Genomic DNA, 14749 nt, shown 5'->3' with positions numbered 1-14749 from the left:
GAGAGACGAAAGGCTTTGTATGCCTCAAAGTGGACCTGTCTCTGAACATTCAAGTACATCCATCAGTTATCTCCATGAAGAAACTGCATCTTTGTGTAATTATTTAAAGCTAAACCCTGGGCACAAAAACTTCCATTTATATATACATTCCTCAATAGTCACAAAGGATATAAATCCACTCTGTGTGCACCAAATGCCTTTGCAACCCCAGATATTACCTTGTAAAAATAGCAGAGGCATCATCACTGTTCTGTACATAGGCTGTGCACAGAACAGAGCTGAGGAAGGGGCCCAGCAGGCCCCACCCACCACAGGAAACTTCAGGAAGGGGCTGAGACAAGACCAGTCACCCTGCACAAGGAGAGAGATCAGCAGTGAGCGGTCTTTATTACAGGAAGTCTCCCGCTGGAATCCTGCACAGATCCAGAAAAAAAAGCACACCAACATTCAAGAAAAATGCATATGATGAATGGATTTAGATATTAAATGCTGACCCTGGAGTTTGGCTTTAAAGTGAAATTCCAGGGAAACGGATAAATACACAGTTAAAATATATGTAGGTTTACTGTTTTTCTTGTCAAACAAGTTGTCATTCTGTTCAGCCAGTCTTGAGATTTCCACACATGCCACTGCTCACAGCCGGGCAGATGACACACTTATTTCCTGGTTCAGGAAAGCAGCTTCCTGTGTCACCTCTCCCCCTCCATCCAACCTGCTCGCTGGTCAGCAAATCAGCATCATCACCTTATTCCAATGAGTAAGGAGGAGATCCAGGATTAGTAAAGTGGCTGTTTTATGTGACAGATGTGTCATGATTAGCAAGACTATACGGGTTGTAAAGATATGTATAGTTTGATTAGATGTTTAGCTATTAGCCCGTTCTTTTACTTAAAGAGGAGAGCCAGTTTAAAAAAAAAAAATTTTAAAGTCAGTAGCTACAAACACTGTAGCTGCTGACTTTTAATAAGCAGACTTACCTGTCCAGGGCGTCCGTGATGTCGGCCGCCCGAGGCTGACCCGTCCCTCGGCTCTCGGGTCCCGGTGCCACCATTTTGGCTAAGGGAAACAGGCAGTGGAGCCTTGCGGCTTCACTGCTCGTTTCCTACTGCGCATGCGCGAGTCGCGCAGCGCTTTGTGAATGGGGCGCGCTGTGTTCTGGGACACACAGTTTCCAGAACACAGCGCGACCCATTACCCAGAAGACGCCGCACGGAGGAGAGAAGACAGAAGATCACCGCGGAGGAGGAAGAGGCAGATTAGGACGATGTGCCTAGCAACAGGCATTTCTAGTAATTCATTTTTTTTTCTAAATTTTAATGTATTCTTTCTTTCAGGGTGGCCCTCCACTTTAGGCTGGCTATTTTTATAAAAATAGCTGTGCCTATGTCTCAAGCATTTGCCCAGCAGTTACATGTAATTCCTCTAATTTTGCCTAATATGTTTATTTTCTGTTATTGTCAACGCCATCTAGTGGCCACAATGTGGTATTTTTCTGAGTGAGTATTTCAGGAAAGCACCACATGATGGAGCTGATGATCAAAGGAAACAAACATATTAAGCAAAACATAGGGATTACTTGTGATGGTTGTGCAAATGCTTGAGACATTCCAAATAGACCCCTTTAAGTATTCAGCCCATTAATGTAATCTGTTCCAGGGCCGCCATCGGGGGGCGACAGCCCATACACATACGTGTAGGGGGCCTGGATGTCCTGAGGGGCCCGGCTACTTAGGCCTCAGCCAATGAGACTGAGTTGTTGCTACTGTAGTAACTAGCAATTGCTAAAGCAAGGAGGGCGCAGCCAGAGGGATGTCTTTTTGCTAGATTGGGATGTTTCTTTGCTAGATTGGGATGTCTCTTTGCTTAATATATGGGGCTGTCTCTTTGCTGGACTTGGATGACATTTTGCTGGATTGACATGTCTCTCTGCTGAATATATGGGGATGTCTCTTTGCTGGATTGAGATGTCTATTTGCTGAATCTATGGGGATGTCTCTTTGCTGGATTGAGATGTATTTTTGCTGAATATATGGGGATGTCACTTTGCTGGTTTGGGATGTCCTTTTACTGAATAAATGGGGATATCTCTTTGCTGGCTTGGGATATCTCTTTGCTGGATTGGGCTGTCTCTTTGCTGAATATATGGGGCCATCTATTTGCTGGATTGGGTTAATTTTCATATATTAAGTTGTAAGAGTGTTAAAATAAAAGTGGGTGCACTCGGTGGGATGGCCGGTGGGCGGATTCGGTGGAGCGGCCAGTGGGTGGAGTCCTGAGGAAGTCGGTGGTTGCTGCCCTGATCTGGCCTCACAATGGCACAGGTCATGTGTTGTGTGCTGATTTTGATGAGTTGTGGTCGTGTTCTTATTTTGAGCAGTTTGGGAATGGCCTCACCAGGTGTCCTTTGAGTTGCATTGTATAAGTTTGAACCCCTCTCTGTTGGTGACATCACCTACCCATGGTGTAGACAGCTGAGCCTGAGATTGCCCAAAGTGTTACACAAGTCCATCAAGATAGATGGCATCTAAGAGAAGAAGATATGTCATATGTTTTTAAGAGGGGGCAAGGCATAGAAGAGACCAACAAAACAATAACAAAAGACCAGTCTGCAATATTGCCTTTGGTTTCCCTGCAGCTGATAATTTCCCAATTACTGACTTACCATGCCTTGTCTTTGCCTTGCTTCTATGTGGAGGCGAGGCGGCCATCTTGGTAAAGAAGCGGGGCTTTGCTGCCTCATGTGAGAGCTGCCCCCCTGATGAATGGTGGAGTAATGTTGGAGGTGGAGGAAGCACAGATCTCCAAAAAGGATGAAGCAGAAGCAAAGAGATCTTTGAACAGCAGGTCCTTAGGTACAGCTTCCTCTCCAGCAAGGAGAACAGAAAGCAACACAGTAGTTATATCTCCAAATCTCACTCCAAATCTGGTGAGACTATCAGTCAGAGGCAGCAGTGCCTTGGGTGATCTCACACTGTTGATATAAAGCTACGAGGCTACAGAAGAGGAGTGTCTAGGCCAGTGATGGCGAACCTTGGCACCCCAGATGTTTTGGAACTACATTTCCCATGATGCACTGGCACTCTGCAGTGTAGTTGAGCATCATGGGAAATGTAGTTCCAAAACATCTGGGGTGCCAAGGTTCGCCATCACTGGTCTAGGCACAGGCATTGTATTTTCATGAGGAATTTCAGACAACAGGCAGATTTTTCAGGGCATAGGCACAATTTATGTTTGTAGATGTTCTCTATGTAGCACCCTCCTAGTATAGAGTAGGCTGTTAGGTGAATTTACCTGTAATCAGTGGAGCAGGGGTTGATTATTTAGGGCTGATCAGCGTTTCACAGGCTGCTGTTCTGTTGCTTCTCCCTGTCTTCCAGAGCAGTGGTCTCCAGACTGTGGCCCAGGGGCCAGATGCGGGCCTTTGCCTGCCTTTATTCGGCCCTTGGGGCACTATTCTTTCTTATGACACCAACAATGGGGGCATAATTCTTGCCACTGACACCAACAATGGAGCACTATTCCTCCCACTGATACCAGTTATGGGAACACTTCTGCCCACTGGCACCAATGATGGGGCACTATTCCTCCCACTAAAGATGTGGAATTGTTTACTCTCACTGATACTAGGATACTTTCTGCTTCAGACTACTACTACTTGTCTGAAGGACAGTAAACTGGCCCCTTGTTTAGAGAGTTTGGGGGCCCCTGTTCTATAGGATTCCAGAAGTAGAGCGGGAGGAGGAACAGAGCAGACAGCTTTAATATTTATGGAACTCCAGCCAATCCCTGGGAAGGTGTGCACAGAAGGTGGTGAGAGAGCCTATAAATAATCTGATGCCTGAGCAGCAATTGCAATGTTCCTGGGTAAATTTCTGCAGGAGGAGACCCCTGCAAGAGGGGGCTCAGCCCCCTGGTGCAGGGTCCTAGAGGAAGCCTCAAGAAAGACATCAAGATCCCAGCTAGGTTTATCTGGGGGGGGGGGGGGGTGCTATTTTTAAATTAATGTCTGGGGATCAAGTTGGGCCTGGAAAAGCTGAGGGAAGAGAAGGGAGGAAGTTGGTGGGAAAGAGTCCAGCTGTCCTATGGTGTTGTGAGTCTAGATCTCCCTCGCTAGGAAGAGCCTGGTAAATATCATCAGGAGGCAACTGATTATCCTGTGGTTATGTGAGTAGATGACCCTAGTGCTGAGGAAAAGTGACTGTGTATAGAGCTTTTTAACTCTGGAAGGAGTACAGGTCACCTTCAGCATAGAGACCCCGTGGGCAGGGTCGGACTGACGACTCATGGGGCCCCTGGGCTATAGGAGATTATGGGGCCCGGGCAATAGGAGAAGATTATGGGGCCCCCGGGCAATAGGAGATTAGGGGGCCCCAAGGCAATAGATTATGGGGCCACACAGTATACACACACACACATACAGTATACACACACAGACACACAATACACATACACAGAATACACATACACACACTGAAAAGGTACTGGAGAGGCGGAGCAGCTATAATCTTGGGATTTTTTTAAAAACACTGATTTTTACATACTGTCTCTGCATTTATTGAGGTTGGCAACCCTGATGGGGCCCCTTAGTGGCATGGGGCCCTCGGGCAGTGCCCGAGTGCCCAAATGGTCAGTCTACCCCTGCCTGTGGGACTTTCAGCAGTTGTACAGTGCAGCCAGAAATCGAGGCATTCTCAAATGATCAAGTTCTATGGTTTTCGGGGTATCCCATGTTTCCTCTCCCTATCCCACTCAGCCACTCAGCCATGCGTATTCTTGGTGTGAAGGCATTGGTGGACAAAGCATATACTGTAGCTCCTAATGAAAGCAGTAGGAAACAAGGGGATACACCGTAGAATATTTTGTTATTCAGGTCTAAGCCCTTGTACACACGGTCGGACATTCCGATGGACAATGTCCGATCGGACCCTGTTGTCGGATAATCCAACAGTGGGTGGGCTCCATCGGACGGTTTCCGTCGGAGTATCCGACGGACCAAGTTTTCCAGCTGGGCTATAAAATTTTCCGACAACATGATCCGATCGGACTTTGGCCGATCATGTGTAGAGAATTTCCGATCGGACAAAGTGCCACGCATGCTCAGATCAAATTCCTAGACCAAAGCTATTGGCTACTAGCCTGAACATAGTCCCGTCCTAACGAAATAACGTCACCACGTTAAGTACGATCGGATTTTCTGACAACTTTGTCCGACTGTGTGTATGCAACAGTTTTGGAAAAAATCAGTCGGACAAAATCCATCGGACAAAATCAGACGGATTTGGTTGTCGGAATGTCCGTGTGTACAAGGGCTAAGACAATTGTGACATTTTTATTAATGGAAAATGCTTCCTTACATTCCCCATGTTTCTGTGCTCAGCTATTACTCATTCCTTCTGCTCTCCATTCTCTTCGCTCCTCCAGCTGCAGGAATTTGCACATTTTGACTTTGCGGTGTGGCGGAAGAGATACATGCAGTGGATCGGCCAGATGAAATCGCGGATTCTGGACATCTTCCGAGGAATAGACCGAGACCAGGATGGACGCATCAGCCAGCGGGAGTTCATGGACAGCGTGCTCTCCTCTCGTGAGTGACCGCTCTTGTCTGATATTCTTTAATGCCCCGGCTCCATCCGGTCATGGTAGTGAGCTTTTACAACCAATCTAGTAACCGCACTTGTGGAATATAAACAAAAAAACTGTGAACTAAAATACTGTGAGCAGCAAGCACGCTATGAGATATTTATTATAGCAATCTAATATATACAAATAATGTGCTGTGCTAAAAAAATATACAAGTGCCCAAATAAACAGTAGTGAATTAGAAAGTCTAATAATCAATGAAGAAGATTGCAAGAGGGAAGAATCCAATCTTCATGTAAACTCCAATTATAACAGTCATAACTCACTTAGAAAATGTAAAGAGGTCCACACTGCCAGCCTCCCAGCATCTCCCTCTACATGGTAGGTCGTCTATTAATAAATGCATGCAAGGATATGCCAATAGAAAGAGAACCACACAGTGTAAAAACTGCCATATATTTATTAAAATCAATAAAATTGCACTTACAAGTGCACCAGAAGATGTCGTCTGTGATGAAACGCGTAGGAAGGAGCCTGTTGTGATGTCACCACGGATTCTGGAAGCGAAATTGGAGAGCTTTGAATGTGATTTGGTATTTTACACGGCACTGTTTATAATTCTTACTTGTAAGTGCAACTTTATTGGTTTTAATAAATATATAGCAGTTTTCACACACGTTGTTTCTGTTTCTGTTGGCATATCCCTGTCTGCATTTATTAAAAACCCCGGAGGTGAGCCTTGTGCCAGTACTCCCTGAAAAGAGGACCTGTTGTATAGAGGGAGTTGCTGGGAGGCTGATAGTGTGGACCTCTTTACATTTTCTAAGCCACTTATGACTTCTATAATTATTATTATACAGGATTTATATAGCGTCAACAGTTTGCGCAGCACTTTACAATATGAGGGCAGACAGTACAGTTACAGTGCAATTCAATACATGAGGAATCAGAGGGCCCTGCTCTTTAGAGCTTACAATCTAGGAGGAAGGGTCATGTGATACAGTGCCTTGAAAAAAGTATTCACACCCCTTGAAATTTTCCACATTGTGTCATGTTCCAACCAAAAACATAAATGTATTTTATTGGGATTTTATTTGATAGACCAACAAAAAGTGGCACATAAGAGCCGGTTCACACTGGGACGACTTGTCAGGCGGCTAAGTTGCGTCCTGTTCTGTACAATGGAACCGTTCTAATCGGAGCGACTCAAGTCGCTCCGACTTAGAAAAAGGTTCCTGTACGACTTTGGGGGCAACTTTAGGCAACTTGCATTGACTTCTATAGAGAAGTCGTTTTGCAAGTGGTGTCCAGGTCGCTTGAGGCAGTAGCGCTGCAAGTCGTGCTGCCTCAGTGTGAACCGGCACTAACTGTGAAGTGGAAGTAAAATGATAAATAGTTTTCAACATTTTTTACAAATAAATATGTTAAAAATGTGGCATGCATTTGTATGGGGCCCCCCTGAATCAATACTTTGTAGAACCCCCTTTTGCTGCAATTACAGCTGTAGGTCTTTTTGGGGATGTCTCTACCAGCTTTGCCCATCTAGAGAGGGACATTTCTGCCCATTCTTCTTTGCAAAATATCTCAAGCTCTGTCAGATTGGATGGAGAGCGTCTGCGAACAGCAATTTTTAAGTCTTGCCACAGATTCTCAATTGGATTTGGGTCTGGACTTTGACTGGGCCATTCTAACACATGAATATGCTTTGATATAAACCATTCCATTGTAGCTCTGGCTGTATGTTTAGGGTCTTTGTCCTGCTGGAAGGTGAACCTCCGCCCCGGTCTCAAGTATTTTGCAGACTGTAACAGGTTTTCTTCTAAGATTGTCCTGTATTTGGCTCCATCCATCTTCCCATCAACTCTGACCAGCTTCCCTGTCCCTGCTGAGGAAAATGGTGTGTTCAGAGTGATGTGCAGTGTTAGTTTTCCCTCCACACATAGCGTTTTTCTTTTAGGCCAAAAAGTTAAATTTTGGTCTCTCCTGACCAGATCACCTTCTTCCACATGTTTGCTGTGTCCCCCACATGGCTTCTCATAAACTGCAAACAGGACTTCTTATGACTTTCTTTCTCCAATGTCTTTCTTCTTGTCACTCTTCCATAAAGGGCAGATTTGTGGAGAGACGACTAATAGTTGTCCTGTGGACAGATTCTCCCCCCTGAGCTGTGGATCTCTGCAGCTCCTCCAGAGTTACCATGGACCTCTTGGCTCTTCTCTGATGAATGCTCTCCTTGCCCGGCCCGGTCAGTTTAGGTGGACGGCCATGTCTTGGTAGGTTGGCAGTTGTGCCATACGCTTTCCATTTTCAGATGATGGATGGAACAGAGCTCCGTGAGATGATCAAAGCTTGGGATATTTTTTTATAACCTACCCCTGCTTTATACTTCTCTACAACTTTATCCCTGACCTGTCTGGTGTGTTCCTTGGCCTTCATTATGCTATTTGTTCACCAAGATTCTCTAACAAACCTCTGAGGGCTTCACAGAACAGCTGTATTTATACTGAGATTAAATTATACACAGGTGGACTCTATTTACTAATTAGGTGACTTCTGAAGGCAATTGGTTCCACTAGATTTTAGTTAGGGGTATCAGAGTAAAGGGGGCTGAATGCAAATGCACGCCACACTTTTCACATATCTATTTGTTATAAATGTTGAAAACCATTTATAATTTACCTTCCCCAATTCACAATTATGTGCCACTTTATGTTGGTCTATCACAAAAAATCCCAATAAAATTAATTTACGTTTTTGGTTTGTAACATTTCAAAATGTGGAAAATTTCAAGGGGTATGAATACTTTCTCAAGGCACTGTACAAAATGTAATAAATGTGGGGGATGGGCTGATGGAGAAAATAAAAGTACAGTTATTTGGTGGAGGCAGAATAGGCTTCTCTGAAGAGAAGGTGTCATGGTTATGCAGTGATCTTCCTGTGTTTGCTTACCTCCCCTCATGTGTTCAGACTAAGAGGCCAGCCCTTCCACCTGGTGGTTTTTATAACCTCTCCTCTAAGCATGGCTCCACCCCAGGCCCTATCAGGGAGCCCTATATTAACCTGTGCACTGCAGGCCATCAGGGCTGATCAACCATTGTGTATTCCTTTGTGTGTTAGCTTCCTGTTACCTGCCGTGTGCTCTGCTACTGTTTTCCGTTACCGACTTTGGCGTGTCTTGACTATCCTTGTTTGCCTGTGATCCTGACCTTTTGGCGTGTCCCCGACTATTCTTGTCTGCTTGTGGCCCCGACCTTGGCTTTGTCCCTCACCATCCCTATCCTCCTGTTGCCTACTGTGGGTGTGAGCTGGGGGATCCTGGGGGTCGCGACCTGGAGCCAGTTGCAGCCAAGTCCATCCTCACCACTGGAGGCTCTGGTGAACACCTGCTGGCTCTTAGACTCCGCGCCCCAGGGAATCTTACGCTCTAACCCCAGTGGGATCTGTCCCCCGTCTGCAGCAGTCAGCCATAGGGTCCACAACCTTGCGGTGCACTCCTGATCCCTATGGTGTGCATCTGTCACCTCGTCTCAAGGTGACCTGACAGAAGGGTTTTCAGGGATCACCTAAAAAGTGGATAGAGTTGGAGATAGTCAAACAGATTGGGGTAGGGAATTCCAAAGGATGGGAAAGGCTTGGGAGAAGTCCTGGAGGTAAACATGGAAGGAGGTGACAATGGAGCTAGAGAGCAGGAGGATTTGAGAGGAACAAAGAGAACGATTTGATTGGTTTTTTGAGACTAGGCTAGTGATGTAGCTGGGGGCCGAGTTGTGGATGGCTTTGTAACTTGTTGTTACTATTTTGAATTTAATTGGTTGGGTGATTGGCAGCCAATGGTGGGGATTGACAGAAAGGAGTAGCAGACATTGACGTGGGGGAGGAAATAATATGAGCTTGGTTTTGGGTAGATTGAGTTTGAGGAAGTGGTGTGACACCCAGACCGATATTTCTGTTAGTAAATTAGTGATGTGTGAGAAGACTGATGTTGTGAGCTGAGGGGTAGAGACAGGCCTGGATTAGGAGCATCATGTGCTTGGTGCTGAGGATTTTGGTGGACCTTTTACTGGGCACCCTTCTGTGTTTCTAAGAGCCCGTGTTGGCATGCGTCCAGACTCTAAAGGGTGCATGCCAACTAGGGAAGCCTGGCATCTGACTTGCCAGGTTGCCATAAGGGCCGTGCATTGGCGTGCACTCTGAGCTGAAAGAGTGCAGCGGAGAGGGCCTAACACTATGGATGCCCCAGAATTCTGCAAGAGCCCTGCACTGGCGTGCCCCAGGCTTCCCGTTAGGACTGCTCATGCGACGCCCATTATCAATCCCACCCCCCCCCCTGCCCAGGCAGCGCATGCAGAATGCAAGGCTTGTCAAGGGAGAACTCTGTTGGCCCATTGCTTTTCATGAGCAGTGTGTTCTTTTTGGGTGGCTGGGCCTATATTAAGGTAGGGGCCTGGAGCTGCAGCTCCAATAGCCCCTACGTTAATCCAGCCCTGGGTAGAGAGATAGATTTGGGGGTCTTCAGCATAGCAATGATATTGAAAATGATATTGCAATTAAAGTTATATTTATCTGGTAAGCAGAATTGAGTCTCATTTTTGGCGGTGGCTTCACGGGGGATTCACACGAAGATTGGATTCTTCCTTCTTGCAATTTTCTTCACATACTGATTATTGGACTTTTTAATTCACTGCTGTTTATTTAGGCACTTACTATATATATGGTGTTTTAACACAGCATATTATTTGTATATGCATTGAGCTGCAGGTCTGTGTTTCGTTGGCAAGGCAGCCATACAGCGTTCCCACCAGTATGTCACCACCCTGGCCGGTGTATACGGGACTTCTTTCCAATGATATTAGTAGGAAACAAGTAATAAGGCTGGTATTTTTTCCCAGGAAAGGTGGTAGCCTCATGGCAAAACAGGGCAGACATTTTACCAGTTGTGATGACGGATTTAAATTGATTTGGCTTCTACTGTAGAGGGCTGCAAACTCGGATCCCAGACAGGAAAAATTGACCAGATTGTATTTTTTGTCCAACATGCTCCACGAAGATTGTAGCCAGCTTAAAGCGGAGGTCCACCGTAAAGTGGAGCTTCCGCTCATTGGAACCCTCCCCCCCTCCGGCGCCACAATTGGCACCTTTCAGGGGGGTGCAGATACCTGTACAGTACAGGTATCTGCACCCACTTCCGGCATAGCTCTCTGCGGAAAGGGGCGTAGATTACGCCCCTTTCTGAAGGTCCCCCGCTGCCTGCTGGGAAACACACAGATCCCAGAGGCAGCGGGGACCGTCCTTAATGCGCAGCGTGACTCGCGCATGCGCAGTAGGGAACCGGGAAATGAAGCCGCAAGGCTCCACTTCCTGATTCCCATACCCAAGATGGCGGCGGCAGCACCCGAGAGACGATCGAGAGATCGGCTTCGGGTGCCGACATCGCGGGCGCGCTGGGCGGGTAAGTGTCATTATTTTAAAAGTCAGCAGCTGCAGTATTTGTAGCTGCTGGCTTTTTTAAAAAAAAGTACTCCCGCTTTAAAGAACATATGCAGCAAATAGGCTTTTACAGAGAGCTAAAAAGATCAATAGTGTCAGGGGGAACTTATCTGAGAGGCAGAAATTGCTCATTGCTCAAGGATCCCCTTGCAACCTCAAGTCTAGAGGAACCCTAGAGGTCCATGGAACCCTGGTTGAGGGACCCTGCTCTAGGCATTTCTCCCATCCAATGAAAACCTATCTTCTTGTCTCTTTAGCATGGGTTGCTACATCATATTGGAGTGTGTGCATGTGGTTGTGGGAGGGGCTACTCCGCCGTGCATGTGGTTGTGGGAGGGGCTACTCCGCCCTGCACGTGGGAGTACATTTCATGTGTGCTCGCTCAGCAATGCCAGGGACCAGGCGGGGGCTGCATCCATATGAAAATCCAACATTATGGCAGTAGCCCAGCTTTCAAAATGATCCTTACAACGGCTGCAGTAGTAAATACACCTTCCTCTGATTGTATGTTGCATTTAGGAGGGACACTGCCGAGCCTATGCCCGCTCATGCAGTCCAGTGTACCTCTGCCACCTCACTCCCATTAACAAAATTGGGTCCCACCAAGCACAAGCATGGACCTCATGCAAGCTCTCACCTAAAGTGGTTGTAAACCCTTACAAACCACTTTGACCTACAGGTAAGCCTAGATTAAGGCTTACCTGTAGGTCCAAGAAATATCTCCCAAACCTATACGGTTTAGGAGATATTTGCCCGAAGACGGGAACCGCTATCTAAGGCGCATGCGCCGTAGACAGCGCAGGCGCACTGAGCGGGGCATCGTCGATGATGCCAATGCCGCGAGTCTCGGCTCCCGTGCGCATGCGCGGGAGTGACGTCATCGCTGCTCCGGCGAATCACAGCGCCGGAGCAGCGAGACCCACGGAAACCCACCAAGAAGATGGACGCTCGGATCTACAGGGGACAGCAGTGACTTCGCTGGCTCCTGTGTCAGGTAAGTGACACATAATGGGGTAGTATGTGATGCACAGTAGTCCATTATGCTTTACCTTTACAGGGAATGAAAGAGGAAGTAAACTCATCAGGGTTTACTTCCTCTTTAAATCCTTCACTCTCCCATACCAAGTATAAGTATTTGGAGTCTCCATACCATGGGTTTGGTCCTGGATTCTTTGAGGAACCGACTGCTACATAGGTAACCCAAACTCCAATCCCCTACGCCAGGTACCACCCTTCATGACCAGCTGCTTTGCACTTTGTACTAGTTACTGGTTACCCATAGCAACTACATTCCTCCTCCACTTGCCCTGCTGAGTTAACCTGCTAGTAGTAGATAACTCCACATGTGCTTTTTTTTTTTTTCAATTCAACCGGCTTTTTATTGGTACATTCAATAAAGTATACAGTAAGAACATTATCACAGTGAACGTCAGAACTCCACATGCGCTTTACTGACCCTGTTCTTTCATAGGCCAGAAACCATCATGCACCCCCTTGAATAACTTCAGACCAGGCTTGGAACAGTTTGGTAATTTTATTGCAACTTTTCATGGCAGAAAAAAATGACAGATACAACATAGTTCAGGCCCTAAACTAACTAGTAGAGGTGGCTGCCCAGGCATACCTTTGCAGTTGTTAGTCCATGAGTGGCGATCTCCAATAACTGGTAGTGTCCACCAGAACCCCAGGAAGTCTTGTGCAGATTACATGCTGACTCTTGAACCCTCAGACTCTGTGAACTTGGTGTATTCCCCTGCTCTCAAATTCCCATTGTCCACTGAAACCGGACCCTCCCCTTATTTATGTATCACGCAGGGTGAAAGGCCAATCCGAGACCAAAAGCCCAGAGACTAAGGTTCTGGAAGTCAACCCTTTCCCCAGCCTGGGAAAGCCAACTAGTGCATAAAACCCACAATGTAGACACCCTTCCTAAACTGTCCCATCCCCAAAATGCCTGTGAGGGCATGGGAAAAGCTGGCCCAAGAGATGTTTGGCTTGAGTCCAGCAGCACAATATTGGGGTAGTACCAATGGTTCCTACTGGTACCATTTCTAATGACTAGCAGCCCAAGATGTTGAAGGACTAAACCATCTAGGCACATCAATAGGGACAGCCCCTCAAAACAGGAACAAATGGCAACCATAACATTAACCCTTGTGTGACTATTTCTGATGTTTCTGGATATCGGTGGTTACGGACAGTTGGAACAATGACATCACAATGTTGTTAATTAATTTTCTCCTCCAAGGATTCCCCACCAACTCTCTGGAGATGACCGCGGTGGCAAACATCTTCGATATAAACGGAGACGGTTTCATTGACTATTATGAGTTTGTGAGCGCGCTGCACCCCAGCAGAGACCCCCTGAGGAGGACCGCCGACGCTGACCGCATTCAGGACGAGGTAAGGACTGAGCTCCGCCTCCCTCAGTGGATGTACACTTATCACCCCAGTATTCACCAAGCAATTGTTTTCAGATTTAAGGAATTTAATACTCGCAAAATGCAGAACCAGCTCACAGCCCCATGTGTGTGTCCTACAGGTGAACCGACAGGTCGCTCAGTGTAACTGTGCCAAGAGATTTCAGGTGGAGCAGATCAGCGCCAACCGCTACCGAGTAAGTATCATTCGCTTTCTTCGCGACTTTTACAGTGGTGCCCCATAACTCCGTAGAGTGGCCTTGGTCCTTATGACTCACTCAATGCTCCTGACTAAATAAGCATTGCGTGTGGCTGTATAGTAGGAGCAACCCACCCCTAATTCTCAGGGTAGTTATAGGTCAAGTCTATTGCCCTAACATACCCTTCTCTATAGTACAAAATAAAAATCCAGTAGGGATGGTCTGAACTCCTCATCATGGGCACAGCAGGTGTACAGACCCGGGAACTCAGCACAGGGATGGTGGGAACCCCTCATAATGGGCACAGCAGGTATACAGACCCAGGAACTCAGCACATGGATGGTGGGAACCCCTCATAATGGGCACAGCAGGTATACAGACACAGGAACTCAGCACAGGGATGGTGATAACCCCTCATAATGGGCACAGCAGGTATACAGACACAGGAACTCAGCACAGGGATGGTGAGAACTCCTCATAATGGGCACAGCAGGTATACAGACCCAGGAACTCAGCACAGGGATGGTGGGCACCCCTCATAATGGGCACAGCAGGTATACAGACACAGGAACTCAGCACAGGGATGGTGGGAACCCCTCATAATGGGCACAGCAGGTATACAGACCCGGGAACTCAGCACAGGGATGGTAAGAACCCCTCATAATGGGCACAGCAGGTATACAGACCCAGGAACTCAGCACAGGGATGGTGGTCACCCCTCATAATGGGCACAGCAGGTATACAGACCCGGGAACTCAGCACAGTGATGGTGGGAACCCCTCATAATGGGCACAGGAGGTATACAGACCCAGGAACTCAGCACAGGGTTGGTAGGAACCCCTCATAATGGGCACAGCAGGTGTACAGACCCAGGAACTCAGCACAGGGATGGTGGGAACCCATCATAATGGGCACAGCAGGTGTACAGACCCGGGAACTCAGCACAGGGATGGTGGGAACCCTTCATAATGGGCACAGCAGGTATACAGACCCGGGAACTCAGCACAGGGATGGTGGGACCCCTCATAATGGGCACAGCAAGTATACAGACCCGGGAACTCA

General features: G+C 47.1%; 1 protein-coding gene across 5 annotated transcripts in view; it reads left to right on the top strand.

Moving 5' to 3' along the window:
* The window catches only part of LOC143997680 (microtubule-actin cross-linking factor 1, isoforms 6/7-like), a 214700-nt gene that overhangs the window by 183957 nt on the left and 15994 nt on the right, over nucleotides 1-14749 (top strand). For all 5 annotated transcript variants that reach the window (XM_077493431.1, XM_077493430.1, XM_077493427.1 and 2 more), the window contains exons 34-36: nucleotides 5422-5584; nucleotides 13316-13470; nucleotides 13610-13684. In XM_077493431.1, the coding sequence (XP_077349557.1) occupies nucleotides 5422-5584; nucleotides 13316-13470; nucleotides 13610-13684 (393 nt within the window). The remainder of the gene's footprint in view (nucleotides 1-5421; nucleotides 5585-13315; nucleotides 13471-13609; nucleotides 13685-14749) is intronic.

Source organism: Lithobates pipiens, unplaced genomic scaffold, assembly GCF_037356315.1.
Source record: "Lithobates pipiens isolate NorthernLeopardFrog02 unplaced genomic scaffold, aLitPip1_a1.2 Scaffold_19, whole genome shotgun sequence".
Taxonomy (NCBI): Eukaryota; Metazoa; Chordata; class Amphibia; order Anura; family Ranidae; genus Lithobates; species Lithobates pipiens.
This window is presented reverse-complemented; position numbering and strand designations above follow the sequence as displayed.